At 42.9% G+C, this 17,546-nt stretch overlaps 1 protein-coding gene across 1 annotated transcript in view; it reads left to right on the forward strand.

Annotated features, from left to right (window-relative positions):
• PPA2 (inorganic pyrophosphatase 2) overlaps positions 1-7,980 on the forward strand; it is a 460,434-nt gene extending 452,454 nt beyond the window's left edge. Inside the window, exons 11-12 of the mRNA XM_078676619.1 lie at positions 6,978-7,020; positions 7,813-7,980. Of these exons, the coding sequence (XP_078532745.1) occupies positions 6,978-7,020; positions 7,813-7,841 (72 nt within the window). The 3' untranslated portion in view covers positions 7,842-7,980. The remainder of the gene's footprint in view (positions 1-6,977; positions 7,021-7,812) is intronic.
• The last annotated feature ends 9,566 nt before the right edge of the window (positions 7,981-17,546 follow it).

Below are 17,546 nucleotides of genomic sequence, written 5' to 3' on the forward strand. Positions count from 1 at the left end.
CCTCATCAGCTAGGCTAGCTTGAATCTGATGGCGTAGCAAGCACAGGACCCACATCTGGGCATACACTTCCCACTTAGGGCGACAAATGCAAAAATAACAGATGATGGACGGAATGCTGAATCAATCATTTACCCCCAGTCACAGATGTGGGTTAAATCCATTGTTTTTTGCACGCCACGCCATCCTTTAGCGCAGCAAGTAGGAACCCACATCTGGGCACACCCTTAGCCACTTGGGGCACACATAGCAACAACAGAAGATAAAATGATGGACCGAGTGTTGTAACACTCACCCACACTCACAGATCTGCCTTACTGGCCCAGAAAATATGCAGGAGACATCATGACCTACTAGGAGCCATTAACTCTGCTTTCCCCGGCTTTTATCAACAGGTGCTGTGGAGGTAAGAAAATGGCACTATAGTGCAAGATTATCCCTAACAGCAGTCTGATGACAGGGGAATACAATACAATCAACAAACAATTATTCGAGGGTTCAAGGGAAGTATTTAAAGACCTGGGCACAGTTATAATCCCCCACACAAGTATTAAAGAACAACAGATAACTGTGGGTCTAGTGATCAACTCAAGGCATGCTATGCGTTGCTGGCTATGTGTCTGCTGCTACTATTTAAATAGAAGACAGACTTGGACAGTCAACCACTGTGAAAAATGTCCATCAGTTACTCGTTCTTGGGCTCCCAGTACATCATTTGGTCTACTCCACAGTAGTTGGACCACCACTCTATCCCCATAGATATATATTGGAGATACGTAGTGATGGATGGATGTCTGGTAAGTTTTGTTTATTTGTGAGTAACTGAGAGCAGTGCAAAAAATAAGTGAAAGGAAAAAATGTGTGTAAGATTGGATAGTGCATACAATAATCACTTTATTCTAGGGTCATGCACCTCCAATATTAAAAACAACAATAGTGCAAAAAAGTCAGGTGGTTCAAACAAATACCTTCTGACTGGGCTATCTGGTCGACATGTTTCTGCGGGTAATGGTCATTTATTATACCAACCGCTTCCTCAGGACCCATAAACTTAATTGCTACTGCTTACGTGATAATATGTGAAAAAACAGGACATTCGTGAACAGAAAAAAAGTGTCACCTGTACACTTCCATTTTCCTCCTGTGAAAGTCCAGTTGTGATAGAGCCAGCATGTCAACATGTAATGAAATATAAACAATAATAACACCTTCATTAGTAAGGGCTATACAAGCAATATCGCTAGAATCATACCAGTACTGCATCTGGGTCAAATGGCCCTAGTATGTACAACATTGTATGCATAATCAATGCCTCACCTTAATTTGTAAGGGGAATTGCCTCACCTCACCTGGCAAACAGCTCAGGAAAATGAAGCACCGCTCTAAAGTGCAGAAAATATATACAACAGTCAGTATTAAAAAACCTGTGTCAGGTCAAAGCAGAGTCACAGCCTGTGGGATGCTCAACAGCAAACCAGCAGGGGTCAAATGTCTTATCATGCTCCAGACTTTAGGCAAATTAAATTAATTACAATGGCGTCAGGCATGCAGAATAAAGGTGATCTTTATAATAGCCAATCAGTATTTTCTGCTATCATAACATGATATCTGCACCATGCCTTTTATCCAGCCTAAGAGTTAAATGTAGCGCATCCATGCATTTCTTGTTTTGGCTATGATCGATAGTATGCGGCCAAATATATATGCACTGTCTGTCACAGAGCGCGCCCATGCGCTGAATCTTAAAGCGATCGATGGTATTCAGTCACAGATAAACAAACAAACACTGCTTATCTCAATATGTGCCCATGCGCTGCATCCTAAAGCGCATTCGCTCGATTTACACATAGAGCGTCTATTCTATACATCGTGTCATTAAAGAGTTAATCACTGCCCCTCCTGCGCCCTTACCTCTCCGTCGGTACTTCAAACAGTCAGCCGGGCTGTTTGGGGAGGTGCCGCGGGGGAAGACGAGCATATCCTTATTGCTTCTGGGCGTGCGCGGTCGGTCACGTGGACGGCTCCTGACACTACCAGTGTTGCTGGGAAATGTGGTCCATGAGCGTCTAGCATGCGTCCTCTGGCGCGCGGCAATGGGAACTACACTCGCCTCTGGGGAGTGTAGTTTATTAAGCGCCCAGCAATCGCATGGCGTTTAAACAACTACAGAACATGGGAGTCGTAGTTCAGAACGCGGAGGATGCATGGATTAGTGTATTTACAATGCTTTGTCAACACTTATGAGCTCATACACGCTCTAAGGAGTGCTGGTGGTAAATGTAAATGCTATGAAAGAGTATCATTTGCGTTTCCCTAGTTAGTAGATTATATTACTTTCAAGTGTCACTATGAGCACAATTGGGAGACAGACATCTTCATGGCAATGTCCCCATAAATGCAGTAGGTGGACAGGTGATTAAGTTGTCTATTAAATCACAACTAAGGACAACCTTCCTATTGTACCTCAGGATCCTAGCAGGAGGCCAGTCAGTCTAATAAGTCATGTGTCTCCAAAGTCATATCAATGTTCATGAAATCATAAGATAACACTACTACAGTGTCATCCATGGGATGTCTTCGTTAAGCCCGCCTTTGTCACAGTTGAGCTTGTACACCCATTTTTGCTCAATTTTGAACAAATGTCTGGATATATCTGTAATGTGCATGGGAATGTTAGGTTGTTCCAACACAGTCCATTCGAAGTCCGTAGGCTTGTGCCCCACTTGAATGTAATGATTCGTCAATCTTGTTGCTTGCTTTTTGCACCTTATTGTGCTCTTATGTTCAGAGATCCTCGTTCTAATCTTCCGAGTAGTCATTCCGACATATCTCAATGAGCACGGACAAGTGATGAGATAGATGAGATTGCTACTATTGCAATTTGTAAACCTCTTTTGTTCCCACGGACGGTTCGTTCCTATGTCGATCGTGGTGGTGTGTCTGGTCTGTGGACACGCGGCACAGTTGCCACACGGATGATGTCCTATCACAGGTGGCAGATTCCATATTGTCCCAACTTGGTGGATTTCTTTAGGTGGGGGTCTGGTGTGTACCAGCTTATCTCTTAGACTGGTTGCTCTTTTGAAAGCATCATCCGTGTGGCAACTGTGCCGCGTGTCGACCACGATCGACATAGGAACGAACCGTCCGTGGGAACAAACGTGGGAACAAAAGCGGTTTACAAATTGCAATAGTAGGAACAACCTAACATTCCCATGCACATTACAGATATATCCAGACATTTGTTCAAAATTGAGCAAAAATGGGTGTACAAGCTCAACTGTGACAAAGGCGGGCTTAACGAAGACATCCCATGGATGACACTGTAGTAGTGTTATCTTATGATTTCATGAACATTGATATGACTTTGGAGACACATGACTTATTAGACTGACTGGCCTCCTGCTAGGATCCTGAGGTACAATAGGAAGGTTGTCCTTAGTTGTGATTTAATAGACAACTTAATCACCTGTCCACCTACTGCATTTATGGGGACATTGCCATGAAGATGTCTGTCTCCCAATTGTGCTCATAGTGACACTTGAAAGTAATATAATCTACTAACTAGGGAAACGCAAATGATACTCTTTCATAGCATTTACATTTACCACCAGCACTCCTTAGAGCGTGTATGAGCTCATAAGTGTTGACAAAGCATTGTAAATACACGAATCCATGCATCCTCCGCGTTCTGAACTACGACTCCCATGTTCTGTAGTTGTTTAAACGCCATGCGATTGCTGGGCGCTTAATAAACTACACTCCCCAGAGGCGAGTGTAGTTCCCATTGCCGCGCGCCAGAGGACGCATGCTAGACGCTCATGGACCACATTTCCCAGCAACACTGGTAGTTTCAGGAGCCGTCCACGTGACCGACCGCGCACGCCCAGAAGCAATAAGGATATGCTCGTCTTCCCCCGCGGCACCTCCCCAAACAGCCCGGCTGACTGTTTGAAGTACCGACGGAGAGGTAAGGGCGCAGGAGGGGCAGTGATTAACTCTTTAATGACACGATGTATAGAATAGACGCTCTATGTGTAAATCGAGCGAATGCGCTTTAGGATGCAGCGCATGGGCACATATTGAGATAAGCAGTGTTTGTTTGTTTATCTGTGACTGAATACCATCGATCGCTTTAAGATTCAGCGCATGGGCGCGCTCTGTGACAGACAGTGCATATATATTTGGCCGCATACTATCGATCATAGCCAAAACAAGAAATGCATGGATGCACTACATTTAACTCTTAGGCTGGATAAAAGGCATGGTGCAGATATCATGTTATGATAGCAGAAAATACTGATTGGCTATTATAAAGATCACCTTTATTCTGCATGCCTGACGCCATTGTAATTAATTTAATTTGCCTAAAGTCTGGAGCATGATAAGACATTTGACCCCTGCTGGTTTGCTGTTGAGCATCCCACAGGCTGTGACTCTGCTTTGACCTGACACAGGTTTTTTATTACGGACTGTTGTATATATTTTCTGCACTTTAGAGCGGTGCTTCATTTTCCTGAGCTGTTTGCCAGGTGAGGTGAGGCAATTCCCCTTACAAATTAAGGTGAGGCATTGATTATGCATACAATGTTGTACATACTAGGGCCATTTGACCCAGATGCAGTACTGGTATGATTCTAGCGATATTGCTTGTATAGCCCTTACTAATGAAGGTGTTATTATTGTTTATATTTCATTACATGTTGACATGCTGGCTCTATCACAACTGGACTTTCACAGGAGGAAAATGGAAGTGTACAGGTGACACTTTTTTTCTGTTCACGAATGTCCTGTTTTTTCACATATTATCACGTAAGCAGTAGCAATTAAGTTTATGGGTCCTGAGGAAGCGGTTGGTATAATAAATGACCATTACCCGCAGAAACATGTCGACCAGATAGCCCAGTCAGAAGGTATTTATTTGAACCACCTGACTTTTTTGCACTATTGTTGGTTTTAATATTGGAGGTGCATGACCCTAGAATAAAGTGATTATTGTATGCACTATCCAATCTTACACACATTTTTTCCTTTCACTTATTTTTTGCACTGCTCTCAGTTACTCACAAATAAACAAAACTTACCAGACATCCATCCATCACTACGTATCTCCAATATATATCTATGGGGATAGAGTGGTGGTCCAACTACTGTGGAGTAGACCAAATGATGTACTGGGAGCCCAAGAACGAGTAACTGATGGACATTTTTCACAGTGGTTGACTGTCCAGTCTGTCTTCTATTTAAATAGTAGCAGCAGACACATAGCCAGCAACGCATAGCATGCCTTGAGTTGATCACTAGACCCACAGGGGAATACAATGCCACAAGTCACTCTCACAAGCTCTGCTGTCAAGAACCCTGTGTGGTTCCCACTTTGCTGCTCACATCTTTCTACCACTGTTCATGCTCATCACCACTATTCGGTTAAAGATGAAGATGCCATCATATACTAAGACCAGAACACTTATTTTTTCAAAATGTGAAAGAGGTTCTTTCCTGAACGAGTTTGGTCCTTAATGCCACTATTTCATACTGCCACACTCCACTCAGAATTGTTCCATTCTCATTTCATTTGTGCTCGATAATCAAATTTTCATTCTACTCGTGTGTGCAGAAACATTCCTGTTCCATTCTACTTACATGCATACCAACATTCACCTTTCCAAATCAAATCAAAATTTGCTTTATTCGATTCAAGTATTAAATCATAAAAGCATGGTACAAGAAGAACATACATCAATTCTACAAAATGATTTAAAAGCAATTAAAAAACATTATTAAAAAGACTTCAGCGTCGTGCCTCATCGTCCAACATATGCATGGGTTTGAAATGAAATCCGGTTGATCACGATGAGGGGATGAGATATTACATTGTTTTTCTAAATCTAACAACCCCTTTCATATATTTATCTATACAATCATTCAAAATGTCATTTTCTAAAAGTTGCAATTTAATATATGCGGGATGACATTGTCTCAGTCCTAGCTCTTTTAAAATTGGCAAAATCCATCTTCTCCTTACCAATGTATAAAAATTGCAGAAATTACATGTAGAATAAGGGACAAGTGGACGTTCCTAGGACAGGGCAACAATATTTCAAATATTAAAAATTGCTAGGCAACTTAAACCCTGCAGGATGGCAGGTACAACAACACAAAGGATAATGACAGAACCTCAGTGTACTGAACTCATAAACAACAGAATATATAAAAAGATATTATTCATTTATTGTTGCATATAAAAATATATAAAAAAGACATATAAAAGACAATCTTGTTGTCAAACATGTAAATAATCACAATACCTACCAAACAATATGAGACATCAAATCATGAAAACAATGTATGGAAATCAGATATACATTCAATGAAAATCACAATATATACCAAACAATGTGAGACAAAATCATAAAAACAATGTATGAAAATCAGATATACATTCAATGATAAAATACAATATAAAAAATTGAAGGAACTAAGTGGGTAGGATGGTGATCTCTACGCGCGTTTCGGTGTATCACACGCCTTCTTCTGGAGAACCACTTGAAAATTCTAATAAGAAAACATAATAATTGTTTTCGTGATTTGATGTCTCATATTGGGGGTGGGGTGGAGGAATTAGGGTAGGTTCAGCAACAGAGATGATAATGGCCAAACACATTGATTCACCTGGTGCGGTAGAGGTTCTGTGCTTCAAGTGAAGAGAGGTACATATTTTATCTGAGCCTGGGGTCTTTCGCAGGAAGCCAGTGGCTAATATAAATGTGTGCCATTGTCATACTTGAACCCCTGACTCTTGCTCGGCAGATCAGAAACTTCTTTCTCTTATCAGGGAGAATGGATTTGACCAACATTGAATGGCAGGTTGCATGCTTGCTCTTTCGCCACTGTTGCTGTTTTTCTATATTTTAAGACAAGTACCAAGCCTGTCCATGTTAACATCAAGGCTAATGCATTTTTTTCTGACTGTTTGCAGGCACCACCTCCATCGACGGCCACTGGTCCCGCCCAACCAGAAGGTATGGCATGTCAAGGATTGAGTTATATTTAACAGTGGTTGATTATAAAGGCTTTTGGGTGCATAATATGTATTTCTCAAAGCTATTTCTGTGAGAAGTCGTGTAATTTATATATTTCTTTTAGTCCAATAATGTAAAACTGTTGATGTAAGCTAACCCCACGCCCCCTCCCTTTTTAAAAAAAATAAGTACATTCTCTCCATGTAACTGTGGCAGCTAACTGGTGGCAAACTCGGTCAGCACGATTTGTTCATTTTCTGTTTTCCAAGAAAAAATCTAGGAAGACTGAATCGTTTTGTACTGCGCGAAGTAAAAAAAAAATCTCTTTAATGTTTGACTGATTCGTGCACGATAGGGAAAAAGAAAGACCTGTTCATGCAGCCAGATGTTTTGGATTTTTGTTTGCGTCATAGCTGTGAGCGGCTGGGTCGTGCAGCCGAGACCTCAGATGTGCCTACAAAAGCCTCATGGGAAAGCTTGCTGCGCGCCTTATATGGCCTCAGCGTAGTGCGGCGGCCGCCAGGACACTGTCGAGTATTTATTTGATGGGCAATCACGGGCAGGCCTCGCGCAGCTAGAACAGGAAATGCTTTTGTTTTGTAAAATTTTCGGTGAAGAGAGAACAGGGGGCGTCCTGGGGGTGGGGAGCGGGGCCAACAAGCAGGTACAGTTCGCCACTTTCCTCAATAAAAAATGAAGAATTTGCCTTTTAATGGAGGCTGAGCCTGCATTATCTGATATTCTGAAAATGGTCGTCCTGATAAACTACTTTCTTTTTCTGTCCTGTTTTAGTGGAAGTGTGGCATTTTCTTAACAAGTGACCATTGGTTGGGACGACCCAGGACCATCGGTGGCCTACGTGATAACCACACAAGACACAGAAACTGCTGATTGTTTTCTTGTTTAACTCTGTCATCCGTGACTTTCTGTCATGTAAATAAAGCATTCATTTTTATTATTTCCTTTTTTGCAGCTGTGATTCTTTGAATGCAGAATAGAACATTTCTTTTAAAAAAAAACCTCACGCCACTAAAAAGCTCCCCACTGATCCTTCGAAACAATAACAGCGAAAGTTAAAGATACTTCTCCCTGCTCCTTTGACTCCCAGTTCCCTCCCGCTATTCGATAGCAAACTGTATTTTTTAACATTTTACTTTTAAATGTTACACTGGTGTGAAATTAAACTAGCAGTTTCCAACCTTACATTGGCTGTGATGGTTGGTGAGAGAGATTAAGAAGCTGTTCCTTCAGTGGTCACCCTTAGACGTCGATTCATCAAAAAGCCACGGGTAGCGAGAGTGACATCACACATCCTTTGACCAGAATGATGTCACAGGAAAGAACATTATACTCCAATGTCTTCCCTTTCCGAGAAGCAGGGCTGGCATGGAAAAATATTGATACTAAGTCCTACTACATTGTGTCAGGCATTTGTAATGAATAAAAAAATAGCCACTTGTGCGCCTGCATGGGCACGGATTGGTGGCCACTTCAATGTTTTTTGTATTTTAAAATGTTTTTCATATTACAAAAATCATGTGAAAATGTACACCTGTCCATACATGTGCGCATGTTTAGTCAGCCATTTTTTTTATTACTTTTGTGATAACGTTTTACAAAAACAATTTCTGAACGACACAAGCAATGGTACCAGCAAACGATCAGCAGTGAAAGCTATGCGAATTGGCCTTATCTTGTTAATATGTTTTTGAATCAATAGGAACCAGGGCTACAAATAAGGGCTGTTGCTTCTCCGTGGCCATGTAAATTGAAGATCTACAATTAGCAGGAGGCACAGGGGCCTGGAGAAAGATCAGCTAGATGTCCTCATTGCATTATGTCAGGACAGAGAGAGGCCTTTTACTACTTGTGTAAGTTAAAGCAGGCAGATACCTAAACTGAGGGTGTTGTTATGCTGCCAGCAGGATAATATTTTCATTCATCGGAGTGAGCATCTCATCCACTTAAGATGGTTTTTATTCCCCAACATAAATGCATTCTGAAGTGTGACGCACATTGTATTAAATTAATATTTCAAAGATAGTGTATCATCAGAAAATAAGCAGGAGTCATCTGAGCTCCTTTTTGCGTCCATCTTCTTAAAGTCCCAGGCCGGAGAAGCTAGACCCAAGGAGCGGGCTATTGGCCTCACAATCTTGAACCTCTCCATGACAGAGTCTGCTTTATCACCAAAGAGATGAGCCATCAAAACGTATGTCCATTATGCTAGCATGGACTTTGCCTCAAAAGCCCATGGAGCAAAGCCAGGAATTTCTACTCAGAGCGAGCTAAGAGCCCCTGGCTTCCACCACAGCGTCCAGGCCTCCCCTAAATATTTGCGGGAGGCATCTGAACCATCCCTGACCACCTCTGTGAAATACATTTTTAGATGGTCAGGCAGACTCAGTACCACCATATTTATCATAGTGCATGCGTATACTTGGATGGAGGGCAACTGGCATTCAATGACCGTGTGCCAGACTCCTTGCAGAAACCACCTTTCCTGTAGCTTCTAGCTTTTTGGATTACCTTTCTGGAGGTGCAAAGAGGAATGTTGCTGTTTCGTGTTTGGATGACCATTTCGCTCATTTTGTGCTCCATGGCTTTCTGGTCTGATCATTCCTTCAGATCCGCCACATGGGAAAAGGTACAACTGTGGTATGCTCTAGCTACCTGAAGAATTGCAACCCTTTCCAATTATCAAGAATAGCCTTAGTGGTGTGACTAAAAGGTTGCAAAATAGAAATGTTGCACTGCAGTGGAGAGGAACTACATCAGGGTGCTATAGCCCTCCAATGACATCACAACCGTGCAGCAGCCAACGACAAGTTGGAGCTGACGGCACGCACTGGTACAGGAGAGTTTTCATGGAATATTTCTAGATCCTGTCTGGTTGCCTGGCAATATTCAAAAGATGTGGAATCTACAGGTAGGCAGAATATTAACCAGAAAGATTGTTCAATGTTGCAAAAAAGTGTTCACCATGAACAAAGTTGCAGAAGAAGTGTATATTACATTTGAAAATCAACAAAGGACAAACAAATTTGCAAGGAATACAAGCAGACTGACAGCAGAGTTAAAGTAATATATAATAGATGTCAGAAAAACTGTTAGCAAAGTTAAGTAACTTTTTGATCAGGGCTGCCTTTGATTCCCAGTCCGGTTCTGGGCTTAGCACAGACTCCTCACCAAAACAAAATCTCTCCTTGTTAACTTATTTTATCTGCATCCCTCAATTCTATGCACCCGTGCAAGCCTGATCTGCCAGCAGCCCGAGCAGAGATCATGGGGGAGTGAACAGAAGCAACCAAGAGCAGGGCAGAAGACGAGCAGGGTGGCAGTGAGGTCAGGGGAGATGATAATCTTCAAGAAGTGTGTGGGAAAGTTTGAGGGATGCAAATGTAAAAGACTGTCATGGCATGTGCCAGTGACAGAGGGCAATTTGAACGCACCATCATGGTTGTGAGTTAGTATGATGTGGCTCAGAGGAAAGATTGGTGCCCAGGAGCAAAGTTCAAATTCACCCATACTGATGCATCATTTTGCACTTGCAGAATGACTCCACCATACATACAACAATAGATAACGCAGCATAATGCACACCGTTTGGATGGCCGGGAAATGAGGGAGCAATGATGAGCCCACTCCTTTTAAATCACCATTTCAATACTTTGGTCTGAGTGGCATGTGCTAGCACATGTCAAAGCGTAAAAATTGGTTATTCTGATGGATACTTCTAACCCCAGATTCTTCACCTTATGAATATCCCCAAGGGCGGCTTCTTCGTTGGGGCCAAAAGGGAGGCGACCTCCACCAACAATCACGTTCACTGGCATCTTATTCTTCTAAATATTTGCAGCTTTTATATGTAACAAAACGATCTCACCAATCATTTTCTTACATGTAAAAGCTATAATATCACCCTTAACAAGAAGAGGGCTCCCAGAGCTATAATGTGCATGTGTCAGGTGTGGACGGTTACAGCCCGTCCTTTCACAGATGCAATACATATCTGACATGCTGCACTTAGGTCAGGCAGTGCAGCATGGCAGATAATGGTTTATTGAGGCCTGTACATAAAGTGCCCGTATGCCCTATCAGAAGCTATGATAAAGGAAAAAAGGAGAGCCTTCCGTCCTATCTGAGCTTCTGATTGGACACAGGGGTATGAGCCTCGTCCTGGCCCTTGTTTGTGCATTCTGAAAGTCGGGAATCGATGTGCAGAGGAAACTGCGCTGGGGACTACCTCAGGTAAGTTTCCACGTTGTGTGTAGGAGTAAGGATATGTTTATGTTGTGTATGTGCTGGTCTGCAACAGTGCACCGGTGTTTGTGTTTCTGTGAGTGTGTTTGTGAGTTTGTTTGTATCTGTCCTTACTAATGTTTTATGACCTTTCATTTGATTGCTAGCCAGACTGCTTTATAAATTGACCAATTGCCACTTCCCAGGAGGTGCCAGACTATATATGGATTGTCTTTCCAGCATTGGTCCTGTGTGCCTGTAGGTAATAGCATGCCGCTCTGCATCAAGTACATCCCTCAAATGACGCAGGAGCCTCTTATAAGCGCCACCTGTACGCTCTACTATCAGCCTTCCGAAGCAGACTCGAAGTCAGCTCCTTATTTTCCTTGTAAGTTAACGGGTACGTCCAAAAAACTTTCCAGTGTGCAAGGGAAATGTCACCTCCTAAAGCTACAGGTTTCAATCCCTGTAGGGATTGTCGCAAACAGATGTCTGCGATGGATCTTCATGAGGTGTGCCTTTAGTGTGCAGGGTTGGTTCATGACTCCAAGTCGTGTGGGAAGTGTGACTAATGAATTCGAAGGTAATCTGGGGCCATTAAGCCAAGCTGTATTTTGCCAAACTTTATCAGAAATCATAAAAAGGCTGCTCCCGCATGGAATTGGGGACTCGGACCTGTTCATACAACAGGTTCTTATTGCACTCCAAGTCTTCAGGTACATCCAAATCGAAGAAAAAAAACTAAGTCCAAGCAGGCCTTGTCCTAACCTCGCTGCTCTCCTTCTGAGAAGTCACATGGATGTCAAGTTGCCCTGGGATCTCGTCCCATGCCGAGAAACCAATACTTATTCCATATGTTCCCTTGTCCATTGGCAACACCTCAACAAATTGGGGCATTTAATGAGGCCATGCTTTGCATCTTCGTCTGCTCACCAGCTCCATCTGGTGCTTCTTTGGGCCCCACGGATCTGCAGACGACTCCGGCTGGGTTACTGCCAGTGGGTCTGCCCTCGGTACCAGCTATGACTTCTTAATCCACTGCTGGTCCAGCTCCGACTCTGGAGTTGAGTCCACGCCCAGTGCCATAATCCCAAATGGTTCCTGCCCAGTCTATGTTGGCAGTTATGTTGGAGGAGGACATGAAGCCAATAATTCTGTCGGACTCCGAACCAAATTCAACCCGACCTCAAAGAAGTTGCACACAAGTTTGGTCCCTGGGCGCCAGGCCCCTGTTTCTTCTGATTCAAACAAGACAATGCCTTTTTCTAAGGTCTGCTCTTCAGCACTGCAGTAACTCTTTGGGTCTTGAATCTTGAGAGATGTTAATATTCTCTAAAAGGTCAGGTGACAAATTGGGTCCAAAGTGTTTTCGATTGAAATTAACTGTTGCCCATTGGGTCTCTTGTTATTTTATTGTTGTATCTGATGACTTAAGAAGTGTGTGTTATGTGCTTTTTTTTTGTTTTTCATAACAACTAATACATCATTTTGTTTGTGTTAATATTCTAACATATTGCGGTGATTTTTTCTTGTTTTTTGTGTTTTTGTGCCATTTTAGTCCATATGCATTTGTCTATATGCAATTTGTGATGTCTTATATATGTTATTTATATATTTCTATGTTTTATCTTTGGTTTCAGCTCTGAGGAAGCTCTCAATGTGGGAGCGAAACGCGTTGGTTCATGCTGTGATTTCATTGATTTTATTAGCAAAATATTTGTTCCAATAAAGAAGTGACTTTTCCACATAAACTTTGGGTTACTGGACTTTGTAAGTTGTGCACCCCCATCTTAGTTTAACTCTTTGGGTTGGACCTGGTCCATCTACTAAGGTGTTGGCATCCTTCGCCATGGTTATTGGAAAAGCAGGGAAATCCTAGATACACAACTGCCTTCTATTGAAGTGAGGACTAATGTACTTACAGAGCTCCTATAACCTAGACAGTGATCTACGAAACCTCTCTTACCTTTTAACAAGGAATTGACTGACACGCTCATGAGCACTTGGGCAAAACCTTGTTCATGCCTGTCTGTAAATAGACAAGTGGCACATAGCCATAAAGCAGCTCCTGTTGATCCTTCCTTCTCTACACAACAACCTAATCTGGGGAGTGTTGTGATATAAGCATCCACTAGCAGAGTCAATCCTAATTCCTTTCCTACGACCTTGCCGGATAAGGAGTCGTAGAGGATGGAGGAGTTTGAGAAATGGATGTTTTTGTCGGCAAGCCTTGCCCTTAGATCTGCTAACAGCCGCTACTTGTCTGGACCCTACGTCCATACATAATGTGATTCTGTCGCTCTAATTTTTTCAGTGGTCCAAAAGGAGTTTAGGGTCAATTTGGCTTTGACCATTCAAGATGGTCAGGACACTGCGATTAATGTCATCCATTTGGGACTGAACTCCATCACCTGCTTGGGCAGGGCATTCAGTACAAGTGTGGGGCTTCAGTGTCATGCTTTCCGGGTGATGTTCAGGTTTCACTAATGGACATGCCATTTCACAGCACCTATTCATTCTGAGATAAGGTAGACTCGGCCCTGGAGCTCTTAAAAAAAGGTTGGGCCACAGCGTGCTTCCTTGGAGTTTGTGTGCCTGTGCAGCAGTTTTCCCATCAGTACCACCCCTTTCAAGGCCTCAGAAGGGGTTTAACTTAAAGGCAGCACAAAGGTACACCTCCAAAGTGACAGCATATGCAAGCTCTGTAGTGGAATCCGAAGTCTCTGTGGGATCAGCACCTGGGGAAACTGTCCGTCTCTTCTATCACGATTTCGAAAGAGACTGCAAAACAGCTGCAGTGAAGGCTGCTCAACTGCAATTGGGCCGGCGGCAGAACCCTCTCCCTACCCTAAGCAGAACTGACAGTGGTGATGGACATGTCGCATTTAGGGTGGATTGGTCACCTGGGAGAGGAAGATCAGTAGACTCTGGTGGAGACCCACGTTCAACCTGTTGGAGGCTATTGCCTTACCGTTGAAAGCCTTTCTGCCATCCATCAAGGTGAGGCTGGTTCAGGTCTTCTCAAGCAAAAACTCGGCATGTGGTATTACTCCAAGCGGATGTTCTGCCCCCTTGAAAGTGGCTGAGTCAACAGGGTAACTCCCTGGTTGTGAACCACCTGGCGGGAGCTTTAAACACCAGGTTGGGCAAACTCAGTCAGCAACACCCAGCGGATCACAAATGGCAGTTACACCCAGAGATGGTACGAGGCGTCTTTCAGCAGTGGTGACAACCCTTGCTCGATCTCTTCACCAATGCCAAGAATACAGTGTCAGCACTTTCGCTTGTTGAATATCCAAGAAGGTTCTCTCTCAGTGACTCCTTCCGTCTGGAGTGGAGCATGGTTCTCCTGAATGCCTGCTAGCCACTACCTCTCCTGCCCAGAGTTCTGAAGAATATCAGGAATGACCATGCCCAAGCCCATGTCATCTTACTGGCTTCAGATCGGGCCAGGAGAGTGTGGTACCATGAACTTCTAGCCATGAGCATCTGTCCTCCGATCTGGCTGCCACTTCATGAAGATCTTCCGTCACAGCAGAAGGACAGGGTCCTGCCTTAGGCCTGAAAAATCTACTCCTCCATGCGGGGAGATTGAGCAGCAAGAGTGGACTGCTATCGACCTTCCTCCCAAAATAGTTGATATTGGTGTCATTCTAGCGGGCGGGTGTTTATCTACAAAATGTGCTTGAACTGGACTCTAGGATAAGTTTGTAATTTGATGTAATTCTCCCCATTCAGGTTCATTACAAGCAAAGCTGTCAGAAGTTCTGCTTTTTGTGCTGTCTTTAGTCCAGCAATGACTTGCCATGGGCACAGTGAATTATTACTTGTCAGCCTTTTTGCATGATGCGTTGCCTTTTATGTCTGTTCCATGTGTTCCCACACACACCTTTTTGAATGCCACAGTGGCACCTTCATTTGGTTCTCACTTTTCTTATGTGTACCACGTTTGGGCCGATGCACAGCTACTCTTTGCGTCTACTGACTCTCAAATCAGCCTTCTTCATAGTGATAACTTCAGCTCATCATGTGAGTGAGCCACAAGGCGTGTTCCTTTATCCACTATATACCAGCTTCCAAACAAACTGGTATTACGGACTAGAGTGGCATTCCTTCTTAAGATTGTGATGCCTCTTCATGTCGAACAATCCATCACCCCTCTGACATTTTTCTCTTCAGGAGAGACTTCACCTTCTGCAGCCCAAAACAGTGTTTAGCTTGCATATAAATTGCACCAAGTACCCTTGGTTGACCAATTCGCTCTTTGTGGGATTTGCAGGCGCAAAGAAGGAGAAGGCAGTGGACAAAGGAACCATATCAATGTAGATAGTCCTCTCTATTAATATCTGCTACTTGTAGACCAAGAAGCAGCCTCTCGAAGGTCTGCAGGCTCCTTCAACTAAAGCCATGGCTGTGTCTACTGAATTGGCGTGCACAGTTCCTGTCTTGGACCTCTGGCATGCGGAGTACCTGTCTTGGACCTCTGTCATGCTGCAACGTCGACATCCATTCATACATTCATGAAGCACTACTGCCTTGATAGCCAACTCCGGCGGGAAAGGCACTTTGCTTGTTTGGCCCTGCAAGATTTTTTTGGTTGAAGCCATTCCACAGACCCACCACCTTGGGAGATACTTCTATGGTATCTATTCGCAAAGTGAGGGCACTGAGGTTAGAAGTATCCATCTGAAGAGCAAGTTACTTACCTTTAGAAACTCTTTGTGGTGGATCCTCTATTTAACTGCAGAGTCGTCACACACCTCCTACCTCCCCATTCTGTGAAATGAACTCTTATCCATCTGTAAAAAAAGGTCCCAATTTAGAGATCTGCACACTGTAACATCTGATTGCTTACTAAGATGTCGTCTGATGGCACAGACAAAGTTGAGAAAAAAAACGATATCAGGGCACAATCTGGCGCTTGCATGTGACTCCAGAAAAACGTTTGGGGCAGTAAGGAGCCGATGCAGAGAAGCATGATGCTGCTGCACTGGAGCAATGCTGAGAAAAATCTCAGGATCCAGCCTGGCACCTCTAGTTATTCAACAAGGTGAGTAATCTTCAGTTATAGAGTATCCACCAGAAAGAGGATTACCAAAGGTAAATAACTTGTTCATTGTAACATGCAGCAAAAACATGTTTTTTCCATGACAATCTATGATCTGTACAGCTCTTACTGTGTTCTTTTAACAAGTGGTTCCTTCCTTGCCCCCTCTGTAATAACCCCACCTGCAGGAGCGAAGTGTGAATTGAAAAGGAGACTATGTACTTGACATCACTGTGGCTTGTGTGCTTAGAACAGGAGAGTTTGAGCTGTGGTCCTTTGACCAAATAAACATCCCATTTTGTGGCTTGGGGAGATTTGAATAATCCTGCTTTTGCTGAACAAAGTGATGAAAATAAACATAATTGATATTACCTTAGAAAATTGTTTTCTTAGTAGTACCTTCCATAGACTTCTCCATTAATTGAATACGGACGTATGAGACCCGGATAATCTATGTTAATGTTGTACACTAATCTTCCTGGTTTAAGTATGATTTAGCATGATGTAGAAGTTAGCTTATTGAGTGATTCAGCAGATCCTGAATATAGCTGTAGCACTTGAACAAAAGAAGCACTGGGAGAAGGTACTAATCCACGCACCCAACATAAAGGGAGAGTAATGTGGAAACAAAGAGGAAAGCTCGCCTAACAATGTGTACCTCATCTCCATCCTCCTACGCTTTCACCTCGGTTTATGTTTGGTGGGCATTATGAATCAATAGGTGAGTTAAGCGAGTTAGTATTCAGAACCAGAACACTGAAGGTTGCAGACTTGGAACTAAATAGCATGAAAACAGCACTTGCAGTCCCTTCAGCATGTCCATGTTAGCTTTCATTTGTACTCCTATATTTTATTCTTGCCTTTCATAATGCCAAGGTTACCACCAATAATCATTGTAGAATAGTTAAAAAAAATACAAAAAAAAGAATAGTAACCATATGCAGCTGCTGATTCTCTTAGACCTTTCTGCTACATACTCCTATATTGTCAGATCAAAGATTATTTTTAATAGATTATTTCGTTTCTAGAGGTGAGATTGCAGTTTTGCCATTTTTGTGCACTGTTAGTAAACTGTGTTAATATTATCATATGTAAAGCTACTCACTTTACTGACCTAAGAAGGAATGAGTGTAGAGCTGGCCATGCACCTTTTTTCCTACAGTTAATCATTGCCTTGTGGTGACAATTAATACCAAATTTGATGGCAAAAACCAAGGTTTTCATCTAGGTGAGTCGG

This window comes from Lissotriton helveticus, chromosome 2_1, assembly GCF_964261635.1.
Source record: "Lissotriton helveticus chromosome 2_1, aLisHel1.1, whole genome shotgun sequence".
Taxonomy (NCBI): Eukaryota; Metazoa; Chordata; class Amphibia; order Caudata; family Salamandridae; genus Lissotriton; species Lissotriton helveticus.